At 47.7% G+C, this 18,024-nt stretch overlaps 1 protein-coding gene across 3 annotated transcripts in view; it reads right to left on the bottom strand.

The window, feature by feature from the left end:
- Positions 1–2,694: 2,694 nt before the first annotated feature.
- The window catches only part of BRPF3 (bromodomain and PHD finger containing 3), a 34,190-nt gene continuing 18,860 nt past the window's right edge, over positions 2,695–18,024 (bottom strand). For 2 of the 3 annotated variants that reach the window (XM_004424212.2, XM_087438515.1), the window contains exons 9-13: positions 17,224–17,317; positions 13,193–13,290; positions 10,234–10,331; positions 6,365–6,519; positions 2,695–5,118 (exon numbers count right to left, since the gene is read on the bottom strand). In XM_004424212.2, the coding sequence (XP_004424269.1) occupies positions 4,935–5,118; positions 6,365–6,519; positions 10,234–10,331; positions 13,193–13,290; positions 17,224–17,317 (629 nt within the window). In that variant the 3' untranslated portion in view covers positions 2,695–4,934. Of the gene's footprint in view, positions 5,119–6,364; positions 6,520–10,233; positions 10,332–13,192; positions 13,291–17,223; positions 17,318–18,024 lie in introns of those variants that run through there. The other variant, XM_087438516.1, reaches the window with a different exon arrangement.

Below are 18,024 nucleotides of genomic sequence, written 5' to 3'. Positions count from 1 at the left end.
CCTCTCTGGCCCCTCTTCCCCACCACCTCCTCCAAAGACCTCCTTCCCTCATCCTGGCTCTGGTCAAGGCCAGACTGGCTGCAGCTGGCAGGACCAGACGTTCACACTCATTGCCCTACAGACACTGTGGGAGGGCCTGCAGACCCAGGGGTAGACAAGGCCCCCTACTCTATCTCCCTTCAGCACCCCTCCCAGAGCCTGGCAGTATTACCACTCAACCCCTCTTCTCCCAAAGTCTAAGCTCACAGCCCAGCCAGGTTAGGAGAGCCCATCTGAAAGGCCAAGTCACACTCCAGTGTTAATGGCAACTCACACATTAATGGAAGTGCCAAAGCTGACCAGAGTTTTGGCAAATGCTTTTAATGACATTTTTAAACTTGTTAGGACAATGAGACTTTTGTATTCCTAGTCAGAGTGCCCTCATATGCTCCAGTATCATAATATCATTTTAGACTTAAGTCCATGAATTTTAATCACAGCATTGATAAAATTCATTAAGGACACTTCTGCTCACCTTGAGGGCTCTGAATACGTGGACCTGCAGAGTAGGAAGTGCTAGGTTCTGGGTCCTGGTCTAGTACTGCCTTTTCCTGCTCTGTGATGCTGAGCATGTCTGACCTGCCTCTCTCTGTGAGATGAGTCAGTGGGCCTAGATGATCCTTAGGGCTTGACATTCTCTGTGTGAAGCCCTCCCTGGGGACCAAACCCCTCTGAAGATGTCAGCTCCATCCTCTCTCCCCCCAACTCAGCCTCTACGGGGCTTTCCTCAGGTCTGTCCTGCCCCCTCTCTCCTTGGCCACTCTCCTAACCTCCCTGGTGGGCTCCAGTGCCCCTACATTTTTGTCATCTGCTCCTACCTTCCTCTTGAACTCCAGACCCAGTCCCATCTGCTTGCTGGGGGTTTTTCTCAGATGCCACGTAGGCAACACAAACTCATAAAAACTAAACTTTTCCTCCTCCCCCCAAACCCACTGCTGATCCCTCCAGCCACACAGCAACCCTGCACTGATATTCTGGCTTTTTGACTCTGCTGTCCAGTTAGCTGCCAAGTTCCAATCAAGGCTCTTCCCTATTCAAATCCTTCAAGAGATGCTGTCACCTACCATGTACTAAATGCCTCGCCCTGGCTTCAGGGTCCTCTATTAAGTCAGTGTCAGAAAGACTCAGAGAGGTCCAGTATTATGCTTGAGGTCACACAGTGAGTGGCAGGGCTCTTAATTCCCACACACTGCCTCGCCACCTCAATGGCTTCCAGTCAAATGGGATGGCAGGTAGTCACTGGAGTTGAAATACACACCATACCGCCCTGAGCCCTACCTTTGCTTAAGCTGCTTCATCTGTTTACAATGCATTCTCTTTATCCTCGCCTGCTAAAATCCTACCCATTTGGTCATTTTCCCTTTACTTCATTTCCAAAATGTTTCATAGGGCGAGCTTGTAACTTCACTCTAAATTGCCTTTGTTATTCAAAATATAAATTCATCAACAGGGATTTTTATCCCCATTTTTCAAGGCTTGAATTAGTTGCTTCATTCTTCTGAAAGCTTCCCTTATTCCCCCAACCAAACATGAGGTCTCTCTCAAACTCCTCCTCTCTGGAGCCCCACACCTGCATCATGCAGAGTTGTCTGCAATGTGTCTTACAAACCAGGTTGTGAGTGTCCTGGGACCAGGGGTGTGCATCCTCGCACCCCCAACACGTACCAGCACAGTGGTGATACTATGTCAATGTTATACCACATCGAGAACTTTTACACTTTAGTGACTTCAATGACAAGAATTTCAAAGGCCTTGTGGAGGAGGTGATCAGGCGAGTCCCGTGTCCTCCAGCCACACCGCTGAGACACGTAACTCCCAGCCAAGCCCAGGAGCCAGGCAGGACCACAGAGAACGGGACAGGGGAGGGGACGGGGAAAAGCTATCCTAGGCCCAGCCACTGAGTAGTGTGTCCCTGGTAAGTCTTCCTCTGCCTCTGCTCTTCAAAATATCCCTTTCCAGAAATGTTGAAGTCACAGCCACTGAGAGAGGGAAGGAAGGTAGAGAACAGGCCAGCACAGCCTTGAAGTGCTGTGGAGCCCACGAGAAAAGCCTTGACCAGATCCTTGTCCCAGGATTCTGCCACCGTTTCTTCGCTGGCTGACCTTGGACAAGTCTTTTAATCTTGCTGGTCTATTTCCTCATCTGCAAAATGAAGACCAGGTAAGCTCAAGGATCCCTTCCAGCTCTGAAAGGGGCTAGGCACACGTTATGCCTCTTGGGGTGCCCCAGTTGCCTATCTACAGAACAGGGAGAGCAACAATGGCAAAGGAGGCACGAGCCTGATTTCCCCAAGCTTGGTAAACAGGTGCTGGAGATGTCCAAGGGCCACTTCTCCCACTGAAGGAGGAGCAGATGCTCCTAAAGGAACATAGCCACAGGGAAGCCGAGGCGTGGGAGGTGAGCTGGACTTTCCACAGCTCCCAGAAGGCGGTGCTGTCTGGGAAGGAAACAACATCAACACCCATCTTCACATCCCTCCCAGGGGTCCAAGAGACAGGCAGGCAGGCAGACAGACAGAGCCTTCTCCAGCTGGGAGCCTGCAACTGCTAGACAACCCCGTTCTTAATGGTCCCGGGCCTTCTGAGGAGGGGATGATTTGTAGAACTTAAGACAGAAGCAGGCCCCCACTGATGACACCAAACTCAGCACAGCAACTGCTGCCCATTAGAACATTTATTTCTCAGAGAGAAAATAAGTTTCAGACAGTCATATTATAGTAGGTAAAATTAACTTTTGTATTCTTTACAAGCATAGATTTTTCTGTTTATTACGTCTCTTATACCATCTGTTATAAACAATTCTAGAAAGCAAATAAAGTCACTTTCTACAATAAATAGAGCATCGTGTGCTTCACAGCAGACGCGACTGAGACACATAGGCCCCATGCCACAGCAGGATCTGAGCCATTTCCTGTTCTAAAAGAGCAGTTTTAAAAATGAGACTCAGAGAGAGACTGAAAGATTGAGATTGAAAAAAAAGAGACTAAGAAAGCATTGGGGGGAAGAAATAGATAGACACAGAAATTGAGAGAGAGAGAGCCCCGAGATCTTACAACACAGGTTGAGACGAAGGTCACAGAGTCCACAGCCGACCAACTACCTGGGGAGAGGGGGATGCACTGGCTCCTTTAAATACACCACACTGTGTGCGTTTAAAATACTCAGCCACGCAATGGAGGACTCCAGTAATGGAAACTATAGGCCTGAATAATTTAGAACAGTATTTTACAATTATATACACCATGTCCTTCCCTAGCCATATGCTGTATTGTATTTTTATTATTGTACAAAATCCAAAACCCCATCCGTTATGTTATAGAGAGTTTTGTTGGTTCCCTTTTAAACTCTGGCTCGTGTCCCAAATGTATAAGAAGTTGTGGTGGTTGGTTGGTTGTATTTTTAAAAAGTCGAGTGTGTAAAAATGGCAGTGATCTCCCCAGTGACTTCCAAAACTCCCCTATGAAAAATTTAAAACAATTAAAAAGAACGTCAGGTTAAAAATCAACATGGCGATCAGCGGCCTGCAACCTGGCCCTGCGACTTTGGTGCTTAAGAGGTGAAAAAAAACATCCAGAGAACAGACATTGAAGCCTCTGAAAGTTGTGTTGGTTTGTCAGTCAGCATTCCCCTTTTCACAGTTTTTTTCCTTCCGTTTTTGAGAAGGTGCAGGTGGGAGGGGGTTGAAGGAGAAGGTGGGAGGGGGTTGAAGGAAAAGAGGGAAGGGGACAGATAGTCTGAAATAAAAGCACTGCGTTCCCTGGAGTTCAGAAGCGGGAGCAGCAGAGGCTGGGCAGGGCAGAGCACAGGACAGGAAGATGCTGGAGCGCAGGCACCACGCCATCGATGGTGGTGGAGAGTGAGGCTAGAGGCTGCAGTGGTAGCAAAGGAAAAGCCCACGAGGAGTGAACAGGAGGGGTGAGGGGGGCAGACCCAGCCGAAGGCACGGCTCCGCCCCAACAACCCTCAACATCCAAGTGGACAGACGGACACTCATGCCAGCAGCCTGGTTTGCTGACAGGAGCCCGCCCAGCCTCAGCCCACCTCTCGGCAAGACAAGGAGAGGCCAGGAAGGGCCTTGCCTCAATCCAAGGAGGCAAGCTCTCACAGCCTGGCCTCAGCTGTGCGTCTGCAGCAGATGTGAAAGTCGGGGGCAGGGGACAGGTGGTGTGTGTGCTGGTGGGAGGGTCACCGAGTGGTAGGCTGGCCCCTGTCCTTGGCCCTGAGGAGCCAGGCGGAGACACCCACCTAGCGTAGCAGCTGGCCTCAAAGGGAATGAGACATAAAAAGGAAAAAAAAACCCAGTTTGGTGATGGTTTCTGTCAGTTTGGCACAAGAGGAAGTAGGGAAAGGACCATGGGAAAAAGAGAGCCTGGACAGAGGTACAGAAGATGAGACAGGGAAGAGGTATGAGAATGGGTGATGCAGCGGGAGAGAGGGTGAGCTCAGTGAGATTCCTCGAGGGACCCTCGTGTAGCCACAGCACCTCTGGGGTCAATGTCAGAGCCTCGCTCACCCTGAGGTGTAGTTAGTTGGGAGTGGGGTGGAGGGGGCCAGGCACGCCCTTGAGAAAGAGCCCAGGACCTTGTGCCTCCTGGGGCCAGGTCCATCTCCACGGCTGGGCCCAAGCCTCACAGCTGTTTCTACTTCTAACTGGTACTTCAGTGGACCAGCCCCTGAGGGAGCTCAGGTGGGAGTTTTTGGCACATGGCAGGCCCGCCAGGGGAACCACGCAGTTGGTCAAAACTGGGGCCATGCCCTTGGGCAGGACACAACCCAGTCCCTGGCCTGCCATGGAAGGGGGAAGCTGCCGGCCATACGTCTGGCTGGGGCAGGAAGAGGCTTCTCTCTGCCCCATGGAACGGAGGCAGGGCAGGCAGGTCAGGCCAGGCCCCACCCTTACAGGTAGCTGGAAGTGACAAAGGAGTGGGGCCCCCGGACTCGGCTCAGGTGGATCATTGCGCGGTCGTAGGCCACCTGCACTGACTTGCGGATGCTGGTCTTGCGGCCTTCCAGCATCTTCAGCTTGTCCACGGTGTCTTCCACGCCCAAGGGCAGGACTTTGTCCCTTGGAAGCCATTGCCTAAAATACAAGCACAGTAAGAGGTCTGGGCCATGGTGGGTCCCATGAGGGGGCTCCTCTGGGCCCACTTGCTCAGGACCAGCAAAACCAGGGCGAGGGCAGGGCAGAGGGAAGCAGACTGGAACACCCCAGGCAGGGGTGAGACACACTTCTGAGCTGTGGCTAAGAAGTGTGGCTGATGCCAGGAATCCATGAACTGATCTCTGGTGGGGCCTGCACCTGTTTTTTTTTTTTTAACAGATCCCCAGTTGAATCTAACATGTGGCTAAGAGCCTAACCTTTGGAGCCAGATCTTGGTTTGTATCCCAGTGCTGGCTATGGGGTCTTGGCTTTCTGAGCCTCAGCTTCCTCATCTGCAAAATGGGTTGGGAGAGGATTAATGAAGATTTAAAGGAGGATTAAATGAGCTCATGTATGTAAAGCAATTTGCATAAGGACATGGAGTAAATACTCAATAAATGGTAGCTATCATTATCATCATTTTTACTAGCTGGTCCTACCTCCTCACTCTATAGAAGCAGAGGTGAAAGAACTCTCCTGCTGGTGCTAAGAGAAACCTTAAGGTGTTCACAGACCATGAGGAAGCAAGCCCCTCGTAGTGGACCCTGCGCTGCCCAGAACCCCTGCTCTGGACAGAGACATGCATTTCCGCAGCCACTGGGAGTACTGGCAGCTTACAGGCTCTCACCTGAGGCCCTCTCCAGGAATCACCCCCCACCAAGGGAGCTGCCTGGCCCAAGGTCACCTCCTTCCAGGGGCAGACGGCGTTCAGTGACTAGTTGACGTGGGGGTACAAAGGCACAGCCCAGATTCCTGACATCTCTAACGAGCCACCCAGCTCCAGAGCTGCCCGTAGGATCAGCTGAGCCCTCTACAGCAAGTGCTATAGTTCAACTTCTTCCTCTGCCCCGTGCTGCATCCCTCACCCCTACTGCTCTCCCCAGTAAGTCTCCTGATACAAAGCTCCCTCTCAGAGTTTCCCAGGGAATCTGATCTGCAGTACCCCTCAGTTATGATGAACACTCTTCATCAGTGTTATTGGTAACACTAAGTTACTATTAACATGGCAAGTGCAGGCCAGCTACTGGCAGGTAATGCCTCACCTTCACTTGGATGGAGGCAGGGTGACTGAGTCCACAGCCCCTCTGTGCACCTCTCCAGCATGTCAGCATCTGCACAGCCTCCCGGTCGAGCCCCTCAGCCCGCACCCTGGCATGGGCCCTCCCCGGCAGCAGGGCCCACTCACCAGGTGCGCTTATTGTCAAAGAAGAGGACAAGGAAGAGCTTCTCTCCAGCCTCGGCCTGTTTCTGCTCTCCCAGCTTCAGCACATCCATTGGGGGGACAGGGATGGGGACGCCATTGTGCAGGAGGCCCTCCCGGGGCATCTTGGGATCGATGATCTGGAGGCAGGAAAGGAGATGGCACTCAGCTGGGAGTAAACAGGGCGAGCAGGGCACCCTGCCCAGGACTAACTGCTGAAGCACCCCACACCAAAGCTATGCAGGGGCTTGGCCCTGCCCACAATCAAGTGATGGAGGGGCTGACCTCTTCCATGACCCTCAGTACCCCAAAATGGAAATCTTGACTGTTTCCCAGTTCATTGTCCCAATCCTCCAGCCCTGTCCAACCAGTCCTTCCCATGAGGGGGCTTGCTCCACAAACTATCAGGCCTCAGAACTGAAACAGGATTAATAGGAAGCCAGCGTGTGGGGGTATCAGAACTGAGTGGGTCTCTCTAATGTCCAGGCCAGATATGCAAACTTCTTCCTCCCAATGTCCTTGAAGGCAGGGGAGTGGAGGCCATTGTTTTCACTGTCAATTTCCCTTTAGAACCTTTGCAATTCACTTCAAGAGCTCAGGGGCCCTCCTAGACACCATGGCTATGAAGAACATTCAGCATCAGCAGGAGGGTCCATCCGTTTGGCTCTACCTAACAGAGCCCCTGGTTACCCACCACCCTCCTGTCTGACTATAATCCTCCCTGGTCCATGGACCAGATACATTTGTGGCACCTCCATGGTTAAGATCAGAGAGAAGACTGAGCTTGAAGGGTCACTGGAGAGGGGAGAATGATGTGGCTGGAAACAAGGGCCACTGGAGGAATTAGTCTTTGAGGCTGCATGCTCCACAAGGGCAGCTGCTCAGCAAAATGCCTGGTGGCATCAACACAACAATACTTCTCCAGCTCTATGGAGCACTAAGTTACCAAAGCTCCTAATTATTCACACATCATCATCTTATTTCATCCTCTTGCTGATGCCGAGAAGTCTGCTGACAGGTATTAGCTGACAGAGGAAAACGTCAAGCACAGAAGGAGGATGTTGCTGTTTGGGGCCATGGCTGGGACTAAAACCAGATGCCTGGACAAGGCGTGGGCCTCTGCTGTCCGCTGCCTCATACACAGCACCTGCCTCCAGAGCAGCTGGCTGACAATCTCTGTGCACTAAGGCCAGAGAGACTTGGACACTTACTGAGGAAGCAGCTTTCTCCAGAGATGGAGCTATCTTAATTCCTATACCCTGTCCCAGGGGGCCTCTTCTCATAATAAACTGCTCTCACTATTTACCTTTGGGTGTCTGCCAACTTCCCTACATCCCTCTCAAGATAAGCAGCTGAAAACAGGTGTTCTGGTTAAGAGTTGACTCTAAGGAAGAACCACTCCCACTCTGCCCCCAGCTGTGTGATTTGGTCAAAACTCTATCTCCCTGCCTGTCTATCTCTCCTGGGACTGAATCTAAGGATCCTAATGAGAAGTACCATATAAGCCCTCCTGAGCTTCCTTGATTATCGAACAAGACAGTGGGGCTACTCTGATACATTTCCTCTTAACTAAGCCATGCTGATTCCTGCCTCGGAACGTAGGGCAGATGGTGAAAAATGTCCCCCTGGAGGGCAGAAGCAAGGTGGGTAAGTCTGAGACTTAAGGAGAGCTCTCCTCTCTTTTTAAAGAAGACAGAGGCAAATGTGTCCCAAAATAATAAATAATGGTCCATTCACTCAAATGTTATGCAGATGAAAAACAACAGGGAAATAAAGCTTGTGATAAACTAACATATATAATAAATGTATACATACACTATTATTACAGCTATAATACATAATAAATAGAAGGAATGATACAAAATGCTTACAGTTGACATGTTGGAACGCTGGGGTTTGTGTTGCTTTTCTCTATTTTTCCAAAACTTCTGTAATGTACTTTTATTACTTTCACAGAAAAACAAAAAACGTTTTTTTAAAAAACAAGAGCCCCCCCTAAAAAGATTAAAAACTGTATATTCACTATGGATGCAAGTACATATATAAGTATGCACAGGAAAACTACTGGGAGAGCATAAACCAAAATGAAAACACAGGTTCTGTTGAGGTGGTTAGGGTTTCAGGCGGTGGCTGAATTTCTTTAATCAAGAAAGAAAATGTATGATTAAGAAGATAATTAAAAAGAAAAAAAAAAGACTAGTTGTAGACTGGCTTTTTTGCATTGTGAGATTTAAAAAAACCCAAACCAAAACCTGCACAGCCTTACTCACTTCTTCAATGACTAAGCTGGGGGGTCTCACCGACGCAGGACACGGAGCCTTGTGAAGGCAGCCCCAGGCCCAACCTCCCCAGCGGCTGGATCACAGCATGGATTCCCCCACCTGCCACTGCTAAGAAAGGGCTGAGGCAGGCCACATTGCTTCCAATACGGTTCCAGCAAGCTATGTAACCTCTTGGAGCTGTGGTTTCCTCACCTGTCCAAAAAGGATCCGAGTTCCTGCCCTCTTTACCTTAAGAGGTTACTGTTAGACTTGAAAGAGCCATAGACATGAAAGAGCTGGGAGAAGCCCACAGCTCTGTATGCATGAACGAGTTTGGCAGGGTGGTTCTCAACCCTGGCTACAGATCTTCTGGGAAGCTTTTTAAAAAATATTCAGGCCTTGGTCTGGCCTCAGAGAGTCTAATTTGGTAGTTCTGAGATGGGGCCTCAGTATTTGCACTGTTTAAAAAATTCTCCCAGATGATTCTGACGTGCCCCGAGGTTAGAATCAGTATCTTCCAGGGCCAGATGGACATCACCTCCCCAATACAGAAAGAGCTAAGAAATAACAATCAAGGTGGTACAAATGGAATTTTTAGCTCTGCTACTATGCAAAAAATGGAAATTTAGCTACTGCTAGTAGGAGTATAAACCAGAACTAACTTTCTAAACAGCAACTTGGCAATTTGTATCAGAATTTTGCATAGACTTTGCCCCAAGCAGGCACTCCTAAGAACTCACTGTAAAGAAATAATCATGGATGTGCACCAAGGTAAAGCTACAATGACGATTACTGCCAGCTATTTATTATAGTGAGAAATTCAAAAGAATTTAAATGACCAACTAAGGAATGGTTAAAATAAAGTAGATGCATACAACTGAAGACAATGCAATCATTTAAGTGATGTTGATGAAGAATGTTTAATGGCTTAAGACATGCATGTTCACGGTACATTGCTAAGTGAAAGCGAGGTTAAACAGAGTATGGTCTCATATATACACATATTTATGCATTAAACAAAAAAAGAATGGGTAGATAGATACACACCAAGAGGTAACATCTGAATACACGGGACTGTGGGTGATCTTGAACTCAATGGCTCAGAACCCAGGCTCTGACATCACACATTTTGTGTTCTGGGCTCAAACTGCAATCCTGCCACTGAACAGCTAGACAACCATGGGTAACAAATAGATCCTCAATTTTTCCCCTTACAAAATGAGAATAACCATACCTTCCTCAGTATTTCAAAAACTTAGCATGACAGATGTTTAATAAAACAGCTAAGCATTATCAGCAGCTTTTAAAATTCTCTACAATGAGCACATATTACTTTTATGCATAAGCAAATAAATAAATGCTATTAAATCCCTGAGAGCGCTAGTTTCTGTCTGCACACTTTCAGCCTATTGTAAGTGCCCAAGCTGGGAGCCTTGCTGGTCTGACCCACCCAGGCTGGGGTAAAACCTCCCTCCCTTCTGCAGCTAAAGGCACCCTGATTCCCACCACTCTGCTGGCTTGATCCAATCAGATAAGCCCCCAAGGCAAGGCAGGGGTCAGAACCACCCAGGGTGGCGTCTGGGGCAGACTCACCAAGGCAGGGTAGGAGGGATAGCCTCGGCACTTGGCCCACACCAGCTCCAGGGGCTCCAGGTCTCCGCGGTCTTCAAAGGGCATCAGGAGGCTTCTGCCTGGGGGTGGGGGAGGGGAGGAGACAGTGCCCGAAGGGGACTTGCAGTGGTGCCCAGGAGGCCTGCCTGTGGCCTCCATTTGACTGGGGCAGCCCAGGAATGAGTCCAACATCCACCCTTCCTCTTCCCTGCCCCTTCCTTAGAAGTTCTTAGACTAGATCACAGGTAGGCAAACTTGTTCTGTAAAGGGCCAAATAGTAAATATTTTAGGTTTTGTGGGCCACATGGTTTCTGTTGCAATTACTCAGCTCTGCTGTTGCAGCATGAAAGTAGGCCCAGATAATCCATAAATGAATGAGCATGGCTGTGTCCCCATAAAATTTTATTTTTGGACACTGCAATTTGGATTTCATGTAGTTTTCATGAGTTGCAAAATATCATTCTTCTTTTGATTTTCTTTTCAATCACTTGCAAATGTAAAAACCATTCTTAGCGCGTGGGCCCTATAAAAACAAGCAATAGGCTAGAGTTTGCTGACCTCTGGACTAGAACCTTGGGATGGTGTTCCTTAGAAAAATATATCTGCTTCATCACAGGGCCCCAGGGAGAAGGACCATAACCCAGCTTGAGCAAAGCCACAGACTACTCTCTGGGCCTCCCTGAGTGGGGAGTCCTCACGATGGAGGCCTCATGGAAAAAGATGCCTGGGACAGACATCCCAGTAAAACCACTTGCTACATGAGTTGTTTTCTGACAGGGCCTCACCTGGCCATCCAGGTCACCTGGATGCACAGTACTCAGCAGAGCCAAGCAGGTCTGCAAGTCTCTCGCATGCCTGCTTTCGTCAGAACCTTACACTGGGGGTCCCACCCGCGGCAGGCACCACATCTCTTCAGCTTACTTTGTTCTGCACCCAACGAACTAGCACACATGAATGGGGACTTCATAAATGCTTCTGAACACAAAGAGGAATGTTCCCTTCCCCTCCCCACATCTATAAACTGGGAATGGGGAGGTGACCACACTCAACCAAACAGAAAGGGCCAAATCCCACAGAGTGGAAATTTCTAAGGAACATTTTATTTATGTTTCTAAGGAACATTTATAATTTAAAAAAATATATACTACTACTAATGAGGAACTGTTTTCTACCTATTCAGTCAACAGCAATAACAACAAAAAGATAAAATCCAGTACTGAAGAGGCAGGCTGCGGGGAAACTGGTGCAATCACACACTGCTGAGGCAACTGCAGGCCAGTCCAATCCTTTCAGAATGTAATTTGGTGGTATGTCTCAAGAGCCATAAAAAAAAAGTATGAACCATCTGCTCCAGCAAATTCCTTCCCTGGGAATTTATTCTAAGAAAAATAACTTTAAAAACAAATAGGAGGATTTTGAACAAACATATTCACTATGTTATATACGTTAAAAGTTGGAAATAACCAAATGTCTAACTGCAGAACAGTAAAGTAGATGATAATGCATTGATTGGAAGATACATTATTCCAATAATATGAGATAAATAAAGATTATATCAACATAAAAAAAAAGTATGAGATAACATTGAAAAAAGCAGAATATAAAGAGCATGTGTTTTGGATTAGCATTTTGTTAAAAATATGCCTGAAATAAACAGAAGGCAACACAGAGAAATGAAGACAATGGTGTTAAGGTGATGGAACAGTGGCAGAACAATGTCCTTTGGCATCATTTTAATATGTGGTTTTTAAACTAAGAGTAAAATGTCACCACCCGAAGCACAAAGTATATGCCAATCCACTCCCAGTTTTGCACTAGATGCTGTACAAATTCATCCAGACAGGAGCCCTGCCCTCGGGGCACTGACAGTCAGACAGTAATGAAACACGCAGGCATGCACTCATCAACACACATGTGAGAAAGAAACAGATGCTAAGGGAAAATAAAGCAGTTGGGAAAAGGAAAGAGAGGGAGAGAAGCCAGTGAAGCCTGTGTGTTATGGAAGCTTCGAGGACAGGGCCTCCAGAATGCACACTGCCAAGGGAGGGCTGGCTGACGGGCACTCAGGGAACAGCCCGCCCAGCACCCACTCCTCCTGAGTACCACCCAGTCCTCTCCTTTGGCCCTGGCCTGTCCTTTATTCCCTTGGTCCATGGAGACGAGACCCATGTATTTTACTGTGTGGACCAGCTGGAGTAGAATGTCTCATGAGGAGAGGATCACATGCAATTACAGGGTTATGTGTGAGACGCAGTGATCCGGGCTATCACTGATTATTCCAGTGAGGGCACACTGGCAATATCTACCAAAATCACAAATGCACACTTCCTTCAATACAGCAACTCTACTTCTACAGACATACTCCCCAGGGATACAAAAGGATCTATGTACAAGGTTGTTCACTGCAACACTGATTATAACAAATAAGTGAAAACAATCTAAATGTCCATCTGTAGAGGGCTAAATAAATGATGGCGCTCCTATATAATGGGACATCACGCAGCCCAAATAAAAAGTACAAAAGAACCTCCAAGATATACTACTAACTGAAAAAAGGCATAGTTTAGAAGAACATGTATATGTTAGGCTTCTCTACTCACTCTCTTAAATATACACACGAGTTTTGGCTTGTATATGTACAGACAACATCTGGAAAGACACAAAAGAAATTGCTAAGAGTGGATGTTCTAGGGAGGAGAACACTGACTTTTCATATGCACCCTTTTGTACCTTTTTGATTTTTGTTACCATGGCCATGTATTACCTATTCAAATTTAATATAAATTAAAAAAAGAAAAGAATATGAAAAACCTGGGAGCGAGGGCCATCTCCCTGCCCAGAGCCTGAAGATTTGGAGGAGCTCAGGGTCCGGCTGTAGCCCGCAGAGCTGGTTCTTTGGAAGGCCTGGCCCCCCCAGATCCACCTGTACACTGCTCCTCACCTGAGCTGCTGTAGTCTGAGTCTCCATTCACACCTTCCAGGAAGGGCACTCGAGACAGGGCTGGCTTCCCACGGCTACGTTTGGGGGGTGTCAGACCACTGCATACAGAGCAGGGAGAAAGAGGGGGCGAAATGAGCATTTTCAATGACTAACACACCCTCTCTTGCTCTCCTATCTCTGATAGGACTGGAACTGCAAAAACTCTTCAAGGAGAATGGTTTCTCACCTTCCCTAAAAACTCATACTAACCCATGATACACTTGTGACCAAAAAGTTCCCATGAGGCTTTGAAGAACCATTTCATCCATGTGGAAGGACTGAACCTGCAAAGAGATGCCCGTTCCCCTGCCCAGGGACCTTGGACTTCATCCAGAGGAAAGGTTACCCCAGGCACTTGTCAATCCTTCCAGAGTCTAAGCAGCCTGGCCATGAGGAGAGCCCATCTCACATCTGCCCTGAATTCTATACTCTGTGGTTCACACCGCTTCTTCTTTAGAACCCAATCTCTTTTTGAGGTACCAAAATTTGTCTCTTTCCCAAATTTTCTATAAAGAACATGTCTTACTTCCTTAATTAGAAAACACATTTTTAAATTGGAAAAAAAAAAATCTTCTCACTTCCACTTTATGTGTGTGAAGTTTTTCTTAGACAGAGATGGATTTATTTTTAACTAACAAGCAGAGTGATTTTTTTTATAGGCTACTGCAAGGAGGTAAAGACATGTATCAAAGACTAGAAGGTGATAAACAAACATGAGAATAGTAATACCAGAGTAATAGTATGACTGGAACCCACCCAGGCCTCAGTATTTTTAAATAGCTCCCAGTGCAATTCTAATGTACAACCGTAATTAAGAGCCTCTGCGCAAGCATGATGTGGCTAGGGCTTCTTCTCATCCAAACTTTTAAAAATATTATTGCTATCTAATTTTTTCAACTAAAATAAATGCTTAAAAGACAGGTCAACAATCTGCAGAAGAGTAGAAATGTGTAAGAAACCCCTGGTGGGACAAGAACTGGTTGGAGAGCACGATACTCCTATTTGCCTGAATCATAACTGACTTTATCATGGTTTTATACAGAAAACCTTGCACAATCAGAACCCAATGAATCAGAATCCTTCAGGAACTAGTAGGTTGGGAACTTTTGTCCCACTAGTCAAAATCTCCTGTTTGGAAAAAACAAATAACACCAAGTTCACATTTAGGATTTGGTTCCCACTCACCCTACGAAAATCTGTCACTGGGCTTAGAGACTCTGAGGCCTTATAAAAATGTAAGGGACTAAGAATTTTATTAGGAAACCTCTTCAAGTTCACATCATGGATCTGGGGAGACATTTTCAAATATAACAGAAGGCGGCACAGCAAAGCGGTGAAGAGATAAACTCTGGAGCCAGACTACCTGTGTTCAGAACCTGGCTCTTCTCATTGGTTCTGGGACCTTGAGTGAATTACTTAACCTCTCTGAGGCTTGTGTCCCCCGTGTGCTGCTGTGAGGATTCAGTGGATTAACACACAGAAAGCACTCAGTAGAGCACTTACCAAGTACTCAATAAACGGCAATTATATAATAAATATTATTATATGAAAAGCAGTAAATTTTAATGTGTCACTTTAAATATTACAAACTACTAATGTTGTACTATCAAATGATGAGCCCTAAGAAGGATGAGCTCAATAAAACAGGATGCAACACCAAAACTAGGTCTGTGTGTTCCTGTTTCACAGAAAAAAGCACAAGTGACTCGATCACAGCCTGCACTTCAGCCTCTCTCCAAGTTACCCAGGCCTAAGCAGACAACCCAATCTATAATCACTGTGTACTGGTTTAACATTTATCTCTCCCCTCTGGAAGATACGCTCCATGCGAACAGATACCTCATCAGGCTTAGAATAGTGCCTGGTTCACGGTAGGTACTCAATTATTAATAATTGAATGAGTGACCCATAGAAAGAGGGTGCAGCCCCAACCTGCTCAGAAAATCATCAGAACAGATAAACCAAGGGGCAGGTGGGGAGGGGGTGGGATTAGTGACCAGAAGTTCTTTCAAGGTTCTTTCTAATTCTGGGATTATAGGATTCCAGTCTAATTAATAAGTAAGATCTTCCTTTATGTACTTATCACCACAGTGTAGAAAAAAAAAGAGAAGGGCTGGCCCCGTGGCCTAGTGGTTAAGTTTAGTGAGTTCCGCTTCAGTGACCCAGGTTCAGTTCTCAGGCATGGGCCTACACCACTCATCGGCAGCCATGTTATGGCGGCGACCCACATACAAAACAGAGGAAGACTGGCACAGAGGTTAGCTCTGGCTGAATCTTCCTCAAGCAAAAAGAGGAAGATTGGCAATAGATGTGAGCTCAGGGAAAATCTTCCTTGGGGAAAAAAAGAGAGAGGCAAAAAACCCCTGCAGTTGGAGCCCCTGAATCTCCTGTTTTAAACTCCGAAATTCCACTGAGAACCACTGAGTTGAAGAGGAAATGCCTTCCAAGGGCATTGTTTCTACATTGAGCAGGATCCCAGAGAAATCACTGGCACTTGACTGGAGTCGTGCAGAAAGGCAAACACACAGCCTGAATCAGCAGGCTAACCAGACCCTGGCCGGGCTTGCTTCTTGTGGCTCACAGCTGGGGAGAGCGCCCTTCACCAAGGGAAGAGCCCAACACACCCTCCACCTTAGTCAAGGGCTAGGAGGGGGCAGTTTGATAACCCCACTCCTACTGCATCCCCAATGAACTGGGTTTCCAGGCACCATATCTTTGAAGGGAGTCAGCAACCCCAAGCTGGGACCAAGCTAGAAGCATCTTATAAGATTCTGAAGTCTCTGCCTTTTCTCTATGCCTGGTAACTATGTTTTTTCCCATCTACTCCCCCTGCATCTCTAGAGGCTGCAACATGGAGGGAGAAAGCTAGGGCAATTTTGAGGCTTAGTAGGGAGGGAAATCTCAAAGGAACCACACTGAAAGCTGGGCCCAAGGGATAGCTGGGGGCCTCCCGTAGCCCCATCAGGAGCCCAGCAGCCAGGGTAGAGGGAGTACTTAATAGAACACACACCCACCCTGCCCTGGAGGTGCTTCAAACACACACACATACACAGTCTTTTGCTGCTGCCCGGGGACCTTTCCTCTCCTATTCTGAACAGCTCAGCTTCGGTTTCGTTTCAGATGTGCGACACCGAACAGGAAAGAACCCTCGAGGAAGAGACAGATTGTGGGTATGACACCCACTCGTGAGCCCCTCCTCAGAGCTCCTCTGAGTGTGGGTTGGAGTCCCAGAGGAGTGAGGTGAAATTGCTAACAAATCCAGGATCCATTCAGCAGCCATGTGGAGGGACCATGAGGTCAGCCTCCGGGACAAGTAGTTTTTCCTTTGTGGCACTGAAGATCTCCCATTTCCACAAGTCCCACACTCCCTTGTGTCTTGCAGAGCACAGAACATAGAGCAGGGATTCAACAAACTCTTGAACTTCGAAGAAACTTTAAGGTTCTGGTCTTAGAAATCCTCCCTTCAGGTAAAAGAATGGGGGAAAAAACCCATCCCTTCCCAGCTCCGGAATGGTAGAAGAGTTGGGGCCTCTGTCTAACAGAACACAATTCCAAATTTCCTATCTCCTCATTTCTTATTCCCACACCATACCTCTAAAGGGGCCAATGCTATGATGCCCCAAAAGACAAAGGGTGGAACCACGTCTGTAAGGAGCTTGGTTATCTAAGTGGGCCAGGGAATGGGTGTGGGGGAGTCTCAAATGTTGACTTCACTGGGCAATAGAGATTCGGCTGTCCCCACCCTCAGAGCCAAATTCAGCTCCACAAACCCTGTAAAGCATCAGCGCCACTCCTCCCCTGCTAGGAGGATCAGGCTTGGGGGTCAAGGGTCATACCATTTCCTGGGAGCCACCAGAGCTACAGACCAGAGGCCTCAGGAAATAGCAGAGGTGGGGGAAGAAAAAACCAAGATAAGCAGGAGGAGGTTCAATCTGTAACTGAGGAGAAGATAAAGGGAGAGGTGCTGGAGCTGCCAACAAAGCTGTTCTTACCTGCAAGCTTCAAATGCCAGTCCACCACTGAGACCCAAACTACATTCTGAGTCGGACCCGCTTTCGGTGTGTTTTCCAAAGCCGTTGGTCACGCCTGCCAAGGACACACAGAGTGAGTCTGAGTGCAGAAACCCCCCTTTCTGTGATACACGCTGCAGTGTGAGACAGCCGCCTCAGAAGGGCTCGATGAGCAGAGGTGGAGAGGATGACTGTTCCTTCCCCGTGGGAAACGGGTCTGGGTGGTAGAATCTGATACAGGTTAGGGGGAAAATACTGTTGGCTGGGGCAATGAGCAGACATTGCATTTTCCTTCCTATCCTTCTAGTTTTACTTTAAGGAAAACACAGCACACAGCTCACTCCAGTTATTGTCATTTGGCTACAAAGCGAAATAGCAAGACTTCCCCACTCCAGCTGGCTCACAAGTCCCTGGATCTGCTTCTAATTTCAAGCCTTGATTATCAGAGAGTCTCCTCCGCCTCTTGGGGAGCCCACCCACCTTGGCTCCTCTGATAAATATTCACACACCCTATCCATCACACAACTGGCAACAGCTAGCTTCATTCTTTTGGGATGGTGTCAGGGGAGGTTGGAGCAGGATAAGGGCTGTGTCAACCACACCCTCAGATATCTAGCAGGGCTCCTCAGAGTTGCAGAGGGGGGTACTTTTCAGCAGCACTAAAGCAGACCAGACCTTCCTGGGATGGGGAGTCAGAATTCCCTGGGTTCTAGATTGGGCTCTGAAACACAGGTCTGTTTTCCTCTTTAAGCCTTGGCCTCTCCTTTTGTGAAGTAAAGATAA

Source organism: Ceratotherium simum, chromosome 13 (genome assembly GCF_057802395.1).
Source record: "Ceratotherium simum simum isolate JZ-2026a chromosome 13, ASM5780239v1, whole genome shotgun sequence".
NCBI classification, from domain to species: Eukaryota; Metazoa; Chordata; class Mammalia; order Perissodactyla; family Rhinocerotidae; genus Ceratotherium; species Ceratotherium simum.
Note: the sequence above shows the minus strand (reverse complement) of the source record. Positions and strands in the feature narration are given on the sequence as shown.